Genomic DNA, 13,670 nt, shown 5'->3' with positions numbered 1-13,670 from the left:
ACAATACGTTGGCGTTCATGATCCTTAACAGTCTGCTTCAAACAAATAGCTTACTCAGACTAACAGTGAGTCACGTAGTATAGTGAGTCACATTCCACTCTACAACTGAGGGCAAATATCACTGTGGTAACTCAAAGCGTAGCCTATAACTGCTGCCCAGAGAGAAAAAATAGCAATCTTACATTCTGCTCAGCTTTTACCACCCCCACAAACCACTGGGTTGAAAACCTCCAAAAGCATCCGCGGCATTTGATTCCTAGTAGCCTACCTGTTACACCAAGTATGAATTTTAGGCTAAACTCTAGACATATATCATCGGATTGAATTCAAATACGCAAGACGTAGCCTATGTACCGCTTTAATATTAAGAGATAAATGCAATATTAGCAGTGCTGCGTTGGCATACGCTTACGCATCGAGGTTATGGCTCGGGAACCTGCTGAGCATCGTGTGCTTCAATATCAGCAAACTTTGGTGAGTGCTCCGAACCGATGCGAGTAGCATAGAGCTACGTGACTAACTTAAACGAATTTATAAAATGATCTGAACAGTTTGTTGGCAGATTTTTCCATACACGTTGGCTCTGGACAACGCTTCGTCGTTATCACGACGACAGCGTTGTCCACTCTTTCGCGAGCCGCTGGTCAATCTCATCCAACAGCGGGATAAAGCTCAAGGTTGCTCATTTGTGTCTCAAATATCAGTGGCTTTGGGAACGAGTGTGTATACACTGTGGGCTATTGCCAATACCGCACTCAGTCGTGACTATTAAGTGTATTCAGTATGAAAGCACAGGTATTTTTACGATTTTTGATCGAATGGAAAGCCTGGAAACGTTCTAATGTGAGAGGCGTTTGTGGCTGCCGAGCATGAATGCTGAAGGATGTTTTAAGAGTGCAATGACAGAGCTGCGTAAATGGTTACTTTCATGAGCAAGTGATAAGAGGCTACACACTCTTGCACTACCACCCCTCCCTTTTCCTTTGGTTCTCTACAGATGGACTAAATGTGGATCCTTTCTGAATATTAATGGACTCATGCACCAGTTTTCCCCATTTCTGTCACTATGGGATTGACAGCTGCACCCTGGATCACTTCCCAGCAATATCTTCATAGTCAGACAAAAAGGGTAAAATGGAGACAGACAGGGTGTAAATGAGGTATTTTGACAATGCAGTTCAATTAGGCTACAATTCCCAAATCAATCCCAGTTCAGCAACACAAAATCTAATGCAGCAAATTATGGGATTTTAAGTATTAACTTACAAAAAGAGATTCTAATAACCAGCAATGTTTCTCATTGATGATATTCAGATATTCTGTGATTGACAGTGCACAACTTTTCGGACACTATATGACACTTATAGACCAATATGCTTGACATTGTTTGAATGCTATCTTCAGACCCAAGAAGCCAGCAGGACAGAAGCACTCTTAGCACTCTCAGTGGAGTGAAGTATTCACATGGTTTATGTGAATTAGAAAGCCTTGTCCTTTTATGTGGATTTCGTTCTTCTTTTGTTATCCTACCAATCATTAAACTGGTCCCCATGACCTTTCGTGTGATTGCTTTTAGTGTGTGAGGCAGTTGTGTGGTCAATTTTGGTGTGTGTTGTGCTGCAGTTCATATGAGCATTCTAACTGTCAAGGAGTGTCCATCAATAGGCAAGAATCAGGTTGCACCTGCACGAAACAGCACAACTGTTCACAATGCATTGTGGATGTTGGTATGGACACGAATGTGTGACATTTTGTGGTGCCTGGTTTTCCTTATCAGTGCAAAGATCAATAGATGTTATATATAAAATGGTGGCTGGTGGTGTGTCTCCAGGCGTGCTGTCTCTCTGAATCCTTCACTCTGGCAGGGATTGAGCATCTTGCAGATCGATTGCCTTATCATTCACTCTGTGTGCTTCTACCTCATTACAGGGTGCCACTGAAAAGCCTCTCTGTCATTTGTATGGAAGTCTGCCCATTTGCCTGTTTTTTTTTTTTGAGATACTTGTCTTTTGCCATGGTTTCTGTACTGTATTTAATTACCGTATTTAAATATTGTAACACTGTCTAGTCCAATGCTAGTGTTTGGGCCTATGTCTCTTGAATGCACATGGTTTTGTGACCTATCGGTACCAAGCCTACCAACAGTAGAAATGCTGGTCATTATGTGACCAGCAGACCCACAGACACACAAGTATATTTTTTACCTTGTTTAAGAATGCACAGCTTTGGCCCAACAAACACACTCCCCAGATTTACCACCCAACACACGCATGTGTGACCATGCATGCAGTGTGCAATAGATACTGCTTCAGGTAGGTGTATAGGAAATCCTTTGGGGTCTGTCATAGATCAGAGTAATTGAACTGTGATTGGTTTTCAGAGTGTGGAACCACTGGGAGGCTTTCATATGCCTTATATAGCCAGCCAGCATCCATGTCATTGACTTTTACAAATGCAATGTGGAGTTGTCCGTGGTACTGAAATGCATCTGTGAAAATGCAGTGTCCTCATTCAATAGTACATGCGTTTGTATTCGGTTTCTGGTGTGTTCTGACAATATGGCGAAAAAAGGTAAATAGTTATCAGTAGTATTTTTACCTCTACAATAGATATGTTTGGGGGTGAGAGTGGATGGAGACCTTGGAAAGCAACCACAGAGACAATGAAAAGAGGTCCCTAATAAATAATGAGTCATATTAATGAGTCACTGAAGACACCCCTTAACAGTTGGACCTTAAAGCGTAACTCACCAGAATGCAACCTATAGGGTCTTTTTGTGTATGTACCCGGGTCAAGCTTTTGTTTAAAAGCTTAATCATGTTGGAAGTGCCACTTTTAAGATTGACCGTATTGTCGTTTTCTGGTCAGATGGTCTTTTGAATGGGAATGTCAGAGGCACTACTATTTTGATGCATGATCGCATCAAAATGGCTATTTTTTAAAACACTAAGAAGGCTCAACACAACATGAAACTTTGATCGAAGTATCACCAGGATCTCTACACATGAGACTAGGGGCTCATCCAGGGCAACATTTGCACACACATAATGTTATTGCACACTATTCTTGGACACTGTGATAGCACAGCACAGCAGGTCCTATATTGAATCTGTCCTATCTTTTTCTATGGCATGCTGGTTTCACAACCTCAGTGTTACTGTAAAGCAAAAGAACTCTCTTGCCAAAATTGTGAAGGTCAGTGGTAAAATCATAGGTGCTCAGCAAAGTAGCCTCACTGACCTCTATAAGAAATCTACCCTGAGGAAGGCTAAGTCTATTTTATCAGTCAGCGCTCACCCCCTCCACCCTGAATTCCAGCTATTACCATCTGGTTCACGTTACAGATTCCCTACTGTAAAAACAAACAGATTTAGATTTTCATTTGTCCCTAGTGCCATTTCTCTGCTAAACACGGTTTTATCAGGTACAGCTTTGTATGTCTATGTGCAAACTGCACTTTATATGGTCTGTCCTGTTTTGTTACCTGTGTTGTCTATAAGTGTATGTCTTGCTGCACAATCAATTGCCCTTTAGGGACAATAAAGATGAAAAGTTGAAGTAGTTTTGCCTCATGACAGATGCTACAAAAATAAGCTTATAGAGTTTAGAATTTAGTTCAGAGTCATGCCAGTACATTCTGCCAGTAGCATTAACTCGACTGACTGCTCAGCTGATCTCTTGCTGTTATATTGGTGGGGGTCATTTAGGATTTAAGGATTCAAGGAAGTTTAATTGTCCTACATTTTCATGTAAGCGAAATTTGAAACTTGGTACACATAATAAATGGAAAAAGTATGGGTAAAACTATGTCTCATCCTATCAAAAAATATTTTAAAATTCTATCATTGTAATGTGTGCAGTGAATGACAGGGTGCAAAGTCCATGGGTAAGTTCATGACTAAAGTGGAGTGTGTCACAAGCAGTGTATGGTCAGATCAGAGCAGAGGTGAATTTATCAGTCTAACAACAGATGGGAAGAAACTGTTCCTCAGTCTGGTTGTCTTTGCCTCGATGCTGCGTCGTCTCTTGTCTGATTGGAGGGGTGCTTTTTCCAGTTAGCCTATTAGCCTGTTTGATTTGCATTGAGCTCAATGAGCATCAAACAGGCTAATTGGCTAACTGGAAAAAGCACCATGCCAATCTCTATCTATGGTGAAGGGTATGTGATGATGTGGGGCTATTTTAATTCCAAAGGCCAAGGGAACTTTATCAGGATGCATAATATCCTGGATCCATGAAATAGCTGGCCTTTAAAAATAAAAACATATAAAAAATCCTCCTGCTCCTATGGGAATTTAACATAGGGGTTGAATACTTATGCAACCTGTATTTAAGGAAGAACATTTATCTATTTACGATACATTCTTCAATCACAAAGAAAATTAGTGTCCTTAGCGGTTTGATTTTTACTCATTTTTTGAATTAAGGCATTACAATCAATTCTCAAAAGATGATTTTATATTCCTCTTTTTAGTCAACTTTAGCATGGGTGTGAATACTTACTATACCCACTGTAGGTACCCGCTCCACCGAAAATGTACGCATATGAGAGCTAGTGCCCAACACAGATTTTCGTGCATGGAGCTGGTTCTAAATGCTCCATGCGGCGCCATACTTGAAAATGGTGTATGCTAACATGCCGAAGCTAATCTGCATGGCCTTGACCCCCTGTACAGGGGAGATTATTTCTCTCGTGGCTGAGCAGGCGCCACTGGCTATAGACTGCTGCTAATTTTAGATAGGACCAAACACGCATTTGCCAGGGCTTCGGCTTCATGTCATTTATGATGAAGGTACTTCAACTGGCTTCAATGTTGGAAAATATATTAACACATGATTTTGACATGATTCGGTAGTCTGGTTTTCACTAAACTAAACTCAATCTTTTAAGATTGAACATTAGTCTGGCGAGGCTGCGCTTTGTTTCTACTGCACTTCGCGTCCCTTAAGTTTCGTTTTCAGCGCGTCACCGGCCAATAGCGTGCCAGGACTAGAGTATGGCCGTTTCTGATTGGAGCCGAAGATTCTGGCAGTAAACAGCGAAAATAGATCTCCTGGTATCCAGCCTGAGCTGCCGGGAGAAATTCAAATTCCCCGGAAGTTCAGGCAGGGTTCACCCAGCCTAATGATTCGGTTCACTAAAGCTCAGTCATTTTTTTTCTATGAAGGATTGGAGCTGTAGGCAACTGAAATTCTTAAGCTACATAAAAAGTCAGTTCTAAAATCCTGTGGACTGGCTACATGCATGTGACAGGGTTGATGCGGACTGCCGTGAAGCAGATGCCGGGGTCAGCGTTTTCAGATTTAGGAGGCCAAGGCTGCACCTGCTGAAGCAGATGGCAGCTAAGTCTGGCTACCTGTATGAGTCATGACTCATGTACGCGGATGGCTGCGTAATAAAGGGAAACGTATTGAAATTCCAGGGTATATAAGTTCTGCTCTGCCTTTCCTTCTTTCTTCCCTCTCTTTCTTTCTGTCCCTCCTCTGTGTGTGAATATTCAGTTTCTGCCTCTTTCTATTTTACATTTTTTCAATTTAATTTTACTTATAGAGCGCCAAAACATTACACATGTCTCATGGCGCTTTACAGAGTGTTAAACATTCAAAGAGAGCCCATGAGTAACAGGGGCAAGGAAAAACTCCCTAGAATTGGAGATACATATAGGAAGAAACCTCAGACAGATCCACGACTCAAGGGCCCAACTCATCTGCCTAGGGTCAGTAACAGTAGAGTAAAGTCATTTGTAGTATCAGAAGGTTCAAATAGTTCAGTGTAGGGAATAAATTGTCCATTAGTAATCCATTAGTAATTTCGGAAGGTAATGGGTCGCTAGGATGCGTGGGCCAGGGATCCGGGCAGGGAACCACAGCAGGCGATGGTAGGGTAGTCATAGGGATGACGACGGCAATGGCACTCGGGGTGGGGGGGGACTTCAGGTGTGATGAGGGCCAGGCACAAAGATGGCTGATGACTGGTAATGGTTTACCTCATAGGTGAGGTATAGGGGAAAGGGAAGAGAAATAAAGTGGGTTAGTATTACTATAAGTCATGATGGTTGGTATTAATAAGCATATCAATGGGGATATAAATTATTATACTATAGAGGGAAACGGCAGAGGGGGAGAGGGAAGTAGAGGGAGTTGAAAGACAGGACAGGGAGAGAGGGAAAGAGGGAGAGTTGAGAGAGACAGAGAGGGGAGAAGAAGACATGACATGACACATGAGAAGTCCATGACAGCGCTATGCTAAAGCAGCACAACTAAGGCATGGTGGAGGGTAGTCAGCATCAGCACAGGTTAGGTCAGTAGCCACCATGGGACGCATGACTGGGGCACCAGTCACACAAGCCCACAGCAGAGGTGGTCCGTTCCAATAAGACCCTGAAGTGGTTGACGTTCCACACTGCACCATACCTAACTATGGGAAGCACTAAAGAGATATGTTTTAAGTCTAGACTTAAAAATAGGGAGGGTGTCTGCTAATCGAATTGAGAGAGGAAGATTATTCCAGAGGAGAGGTGTGCGTGTGTAGCAACTTTTTTGAGCAACGCTGTTGAACAACCACATAACCAGCTCACTGTGTTCGGTTGGGATGATCGTGATAAACTGCCTATTGATGATTAAAGTTCTTTGGAAAACATTTTTGCCCAATATCACAGGGAATCAGATCCCAAATACTGTACCTATCTGAGCCCATGTGGCCTCACACACTCACTCACTCACTTAGCACCTGAGATCAATTAAGTCTGTGTCTTTAGTCCTCAGGTCTTACATGGGGATTGGGCCATCGGCTGCCTACGCAGCTTTGCTTGGGTGCACCAGTGCAACCACTGCAAAAAGTCTCAAATAACTTAATCAACAGAGTCAGTGTATGTATATGTAAGGTTTGCAAAGTGACAATATGTTACCTTGAAAGTATTTTTAGTCCTTTCGTGTTGCGACGTGTAAAGAGGGAGTCGGGACAACAGAGATAACGAATAAAGTGTTAAATTCTGTCAAAATTTGTCAAAACAATTAATAATCATCAAAGGATCAGATAAGGAAAGTAAAACCATGTATGCATGTGTGCATGCATGTGGAGGAGTGTATGACAAGGTCAGTATGATGTTCAAAAGATAGAAAGAAGGTGCCAGTGGTAGACAGATAACCCAGAGGTGCCTGCAAAAGAATGTGCCACAGAAAAGTGCCCCCAAATAAATGGAGAGAACAACCCCTTAAAGAGGAACTATGCAGGATTGGCGATTTCATCTCTGGTTTCGGTTTCGTTGTTCGTTTTCGCTCGTTTTATGCTTGCATTTTCTCTGCAGAGCTTCCCCGACAGCTTTAGCGTGTATATTTATTTATACATGTATAGGCTATATTTAAATATATAAATTGCGAGCGTGGTTCTACGTCTCAGACTTCCAGATGTAAACAAAGAGCGATCGTCTCCTGCAGAAAGTTGCATAGGGTCTCTTTAAATGCCAACACACTTTCACCAGGTGTGAGTGATTAGCTATATCCGTCATCAACAATGGGCGTTGCATGCAAAAAACAAAAGATTAATATAGCTGCAAGCAGCAATGAGGGGGGCAAGCAGTTAGGCCAGAGTTGCCATGGCAACTCAATGCCGTTACATCAGATATATGGCCGTAAACTGTCGGAGTATCCCCGCAATCCATTTGTCTCGTAAATCCCCTGCCCGAGTTGGAAACACCTACCTATTTATTCTGTTTTTACATACTATACTGCACTACACACATCGGTAGTGAAAAAAAAAAAAAAAAGAACACATTAGTCAGGCAGCCATGGGGTCAGAGCTGGTTTTGTAGGTTAAAGGGTTTTTTTTTTGCATAATCTAGTAGACTAGGGGTACCTCTTTAAGATTTAGAAGGGTGCCTGGTGATATCCCTTGGGCAATTTTGTATATTAAGCATTTCTTGTCCAATGTGTTGAATATAAGGCGGAGATAGGTGAATAGTGTAAAAAAAAAATAACAAGCAGATGTCACTATGAAACTTCACCAGTTGATTACTTAGATCAATATGAAAAATAAACGTATTACAAGTTTTCTGTAATTTAATGTTTGAATATGCAAATTAGGTAGGATGTAATTAAATATGTGCTGATTTTGACCTACGCAATTAACTGGTGAAGTTTCATAGTGATATCTGCTTGTTAATTATGTATGCATGTAAAGCATGTAGTATATCCACCTTATATTCAACACACTGGACAAGAGAGGCTTAAAGGAACACTTCACCGTTTTTTCATATTAAACTATGTTACTCCCTTAATTAAGACGAGTTGATACATACCTCTCACGTTTCAATGCGTGCACTCACTGGCTCTGGCGCGCGGCGCAACTTTGATAGCATTTAGCTAGCCCAATGCATTCATTAGGATGATAGGACCCAAACAGAGATGAAGTTAGAAGCGACCAAACACCTCCATGTTTTCCCTATTAAAGGGATAGTTCGGATTTTAAGACATGAAGTTGTATGGGTTCCCTGTCAGCAACGTAGTGCATCAGCACTGACTTACCCCCGACAGCGTCCTGTGAGCCGAGATCCAGCCGGTTTTTGATCGTTTTTGATGCCGGACTATTTTCTTCAGCAAGTTTCTGGGGTCACGAAAGTAAAGTGTTTTTCTTCTCAAAACCATATGCGTTCAACAGAGTGATATATTTGCACCACAAAAACGTTGTCCAGCTGTCAGTAGCGCGCAGTGATAGGAATCGCGAAAAATAAGTAAGTGATAACGAGGTTTGAATTTTTCCTGGACAACGTTTTTGTGGTGCAAATATATCACTCTGTTGAACGCATATGGTTTTGAGAAGAAAAACACTTTACTTTCGTGACCCCAGAAACTTGCCGGACTACTTTCTTCAGCATCAAAAACGATCTAAAACCGGCTGGATCTCGGCTCACAGGACGCTGTCGGGGGTAAGTCAGTGCTGATGCACTACGTTGCTGACAGGGAACCCATACAACTTCGTGCCTTAGTTTCACTTTAGAGTGAGGATATTACTGTGCAGAGTCTAAGTGCTCCCAATGTTATTCCGCCACACAATGCGTGCCAGTGAGTACACACATTGAAACGTGAGAGGTATGTATCAACTCGTCTTAATTAAGGGAATAACATAGTTTAATATGAAAAAACGGTGAAGTGTTAAGCCAATAGGTCACCTTTTTATCGCTCTCCTTTCATATAATGTGGATGACTTTTTATCAACAATAACGCGTAGGAAAAAGTCTTTATTTGAAACACTATACTGTATAAAGAATACAGATATTTTATACAGTATTCTCGATGTCAGGTTCCTACGTCACAGCCCTCCGCCATATTGAAATGGGGGAAAGAAAATCGTCTCCGCCATAGGAACCCATTCAATTTAGCGTCAAAAGGTATTAGTCAAACTTTTAATTAACGTGTCATTTTTATACTTTGAATCATTAGCTGGAGAGACTAAGGCCTTATACACAAATCGAATTTGGTCGGGTTGGATTATACGACGTGCCAGTACGAGGTACCTGAAGACCGGTGGTACTTCACAAAAAAATGAATGGGTTCCTATGGCGCCGCATGGCAGAGATGCGTTGTTTTCCCCCATTTCATATGGCTTCTAACTTCATCTCTGTTTGGATCCTAATGAATGTATTGGGCTAGCTAAGTGCTATCAAAGGTCATGTTATCCATGAACCTGACATCGATGTGTGTTCGATTTGTGTATAAGGCCTTAGTTTCTCCAGATAATGACTCAAAGTATAAAAATGACATGTTAATTAAAAGTTTGACGAAGACCTTTTGACGCTAAATTGAATGGGTTCCTATGGCGGAGACGATTTGTTTTCCCCCATTTCAATATGGCGGAGAGCTATGACGTAGGAACCTGACATCGAGAATACTGAACTTTCTGATATTCATGACCGCACAGTGCACACTTTATGCAGATTACTGTATAGCCTACTATTCATGTTACAACTCCGCCTCTTTAATTCAGCCGTCCGCTTGAAGTCTCAAAATATTGTAAACAAAGTAGCATACTTGGCTAGCTTATCATAGTCTACCGGTTGGACTGTTCAGTTTCCCCACGTGTGTTTAAGTTTGAAGGTAGGCTAATACTTTTTCTCCTTGGGACAGGCCCTTTTGAGTCTTGAATTTAGAAAACATTGGTATTGAGATGATCAGTCATCTTGAATGCAAGAGTTTTAATCAAATTTGTGCAGCATGCTATTGATGCTAACCGGATTTAATAATGAAATAGCTAGTTGTCTTCTATGCGTCATTGCTTTGACTGTGAATGTTTTATTTAGATTAAATGTGCGAGGGGGCGGGTGTTCAATTGAGCGCGCATGAGAGAGAGAGAGGGGGAGAGTGAGAGAAAGCAGGCAAAGGAGAGGGGGTTTACTTCTACTGTTTGGTGAAGTTGCACGCATAGTCTACAATGAAAACTTGTGAAAGAAGTTGCACCACTGCAACCTAGAATTTTTTTCAGGCGCACTCTTACAAATGTTGGGCACATGTGCGACCACTCTGGGCCAAATTGGCACACAGGCCTCCACTGTACCTTTGCAGTGTCATAGGGACGCTCTGAGCGGCCTGCACTTGACCTTGCAGGTCTAATTGTGTGCCATGAGTCTCCTGAAGGAACAGATGTTGGTCACAGTGTGCAGGTGTCCTCCACAACAGCAGACGGCTGTGTGGAAATTGTGACTGTCGGCTCGGATCAAAGCCTCTATCAGCAGGCCCTGGATAGGGGCCCTTCTGAGTGGCAGCAGCATATCCAAACATGATTAGCAGGGCACAGTGAGACAAGAAGCAGGCATTAAAGACCTGTTAGGACTGGTATATAGACTGGTGTAAAATTAAATGTTAAACCTACTGTACACCATCACATCCACATCAAAATTTACTCCCTGTCTGTTGCACCTACCAGGGCTGCAAGAAATGTAAGAGTCACGTTCGATAACCAACTAACTAGGGCTGTTCGATTTTGCCCAAGAATAAAATCTCGATTTTCTTTTCTCAAAATCTGATTTTCGATTATGATTACGATCATTTTGTGAAATGACAAAAGGCAAGAAATTATTTCAAATATGCTGTTTTTTATTGAACATTTTGCAAATAATCTCCCCAGTCGGCAGATTTGTTGTCAGTCGCTAGATACGATTTTCAGTCGCCAAAAGATGGCCAAAAGATCTAGCGACAAAGTCGCTAAATTGGCAGAACTGCAGCCATCCCTTTCTTCCAGCAACCAACCATCTCGACCCTCCTCCAACAGCCAACCGTCTTTCCAACTCTCCTCCATAAACCATGCGTCTCTCCAACTGTCCTTCAACAGCCACAGATCTCGTCCTCCTTCCACTGACAGCCACTCTTCTACCCCTCCCTCTTCCAACAGCCATCCGTCTCTATCTCCGTCCTGCAGCGGCCAGAAAAGCGGGTGACTGTCCATCCTAGAAAAAGCACTATGTGGTTTAGCTCATCATATCTAGGTGCACTGGTGGCATTGTGCTACGTATGCTCTGCCTTGGCAACAAATTCCCCGGCCAACTGAAACAAATCCTGCTTTGTGCTAACGACGATCCACACACCCATGCTTACTCACTCCTCACACACACACACACATTCAGTTTACAATCCACGTTAGACATTAGATGCAAAAGACTCATTTTATAAACATTCGTACAAATTCTACATACAGTATAGACATAGATTTCCAAAATTGTACACACTCAAAAACACCCAGTTACTCCAACATACAGCGCTCTGTTCGAAACAGGAAAAACTGCTGCCTTTTGAGATTTCTAACTGAGGAGCAAGTGCGGTTCGAAACTGAAAAAGATTTTTGCTGCCTTCAGAGATATCTCAGATATCGCAAATAATGGTCAGTTTTGAAGGCTTTGATGCTTTGATGTACACTTCAAGCTGCCTCCTACCCATAATCCTCTGAGGCAACGTCTGAAACAGCTGTGAAAAAGAAACAAACAAGGCTGCTGAATCTGTTGAAATGTAGAAGAAGAAGTGGTGATCACCACTTGGGGAATGGATTCCCATTGGTTAACGCAAGCCAGCGGTGAGGAGTGCTGCTTACGTAATGAAGTGACATCTTAAATTCTACGCAATATGGCAAAGCTCAGAGTTCACTTTCTGTGCATAGAAAAAAATGCCAAAAATACCTGCATAGTATTCATTTAGGTATTCTCCCATGCGTATAAGGGTCAGTAAATCCAAAAAAACGCGAAACTACGCGCATTTCACTCTACGCAAATTCTGCCCTCCACTTAAATCTGTCATTTACGCGTGATGGAGTTTTGGGTGGAGCAATCCCAGAATCGGGGCGTGTCTTATATAGCCTATACAACTCTTGCACGCATTCTGCCATAGCTTAAGCACTTATCCAGCTACACACTCTGGAGGGCTGTATTAGGCTGCGTTTAGACTGCAGATCGGATATGCTCAATTCCGATCTTGTGCTCATATCCGATATTTTTCGATTGCATGTTTACATCTACTTTCGCCAGTGACCCAAATCCGATCATGTGTGTTTACATTTGCCAGACACTTGAAATGGCCCGCATGCTCATGGGCTAAAAGTTTCTTGGAAACCATTATTTGTAGCCTACGGGCACTGCACCAGTTAACACAGAAAACACATTCAGACATTTTATTATAACACTGGTTAACAATTTCAGTCACACAAGACCTATAATCCATGTCTACGTCGAGTTGACTAATTAAGGCCATCCTTAAAAATATTCTTGTTTGCCGTAACCCGACCGACCCTGTCAATTTAGGGCCGACCCAAATATTTATTTTTTTCCCCTTTTAGTCCGACCGACTTGCCGGTTGCAAATTGCGTTAAGACCGACCTATTTTTTTTAAATTAGGCCTATTATTCTTCAAACACCCAATACAAATGCAATACAATAATATGATATTTTCTTAAGTATTGTGAATACAAATTGCCTACATACAAACGTAGGCTGCGTTCTTTCTTCCAGATAAAAACCTGTGGCGTCATATGTTTGTTTGTCATGCGCTACAGGCTATGCTTCCAGTCTCATTCACTATCAGTGGTTCGCGCTTGACTGTAGTGGCTGCGGCTGTAGCCAAGAAAATGATCGCGGTCAACGTCAAAACTTATACTAGTTCGGGCACTATTATCCACCTGAAAACGCATTAAAACACTTGAACATTTAGATGACTTGGCACGAAGTTATGTCCAGATATTTTCCCGGACCCATCCCTTCTCCCCATTCGTGTAACGGTGACCGTGTCAACAGACTTAAATGAGACATATGGTTTTGGTGGAAGAAACTCAAAAAATTGAGGACGTGCCAGCATTCAAATTGGTTTCTTTTGGATTGAAACATTTTGACCCGTTAAGGGATCGTTCTATAGGCTAGCAAGGACAGCTATTCTTCAAGTGGTTAAGAACTAGCTACTGGTGGAGAAAAGAAAGCAACGTAGCCATGTCTCTGATTTGTAGGTTGCATTGACACGTAGCGGTGGATGCAAGTAGGCCTAAACCGTATAATCTAGTTACCAGTAAAATCATTGAAATTAACATACTATTTTTTCATAATATATTTTCATATGATATATTTTTTGTTTACTTCTCTGACAGTAGGCTACAGCATATTTAAAGCTATATCCTACATTTTAGTCAAGTTAAGTTTATTTAC

General features: G+C 41.9%; 1 protein-coding gene across 1 annotated transcript in view; it reads left to right on the top strand.

The window, feature by feature from the left end:
- Positions 1-249: 249 nt before the first annotated feature.
- The window catches only part of clcn2a (chloride channel, voltage-sensitive 2a), a 57,279-nt gene continuing 43,858 nt past the window's right edge, over positions 250-13,670 (top strand). Inside the window, exon 1 of the mRNA XM_062525099.1 lies at positions 250-474. Within this exon, the coding sequence (XP_062381083.1) occupies positions 424-474 (51 nt within the window). The 5' untranslated portion in view covers positions 250-423. The remainder of the gene's footprint in view (positions 475-13,670) is intronic.

The sequence above is a fragment of the Sardina pilchardus genome, chromosome 2 (genome assembly GCF_963854185.1).
Source record: "Sardina pilchardus chromosome 2, fSarPil1.1, whole genome shotgun sequence".
NCBI classification, from domain to species: Eukaryota; Metazoa; Chordata; class Actinopteri; order Clupeiformes; family Clupeidae; genus Sardina; species Sardina pilchardus.
Note: the sequence above shows the minus strand (reverse complement) of the source record. Positions and strands in the feature narration are given on the sequence as shown.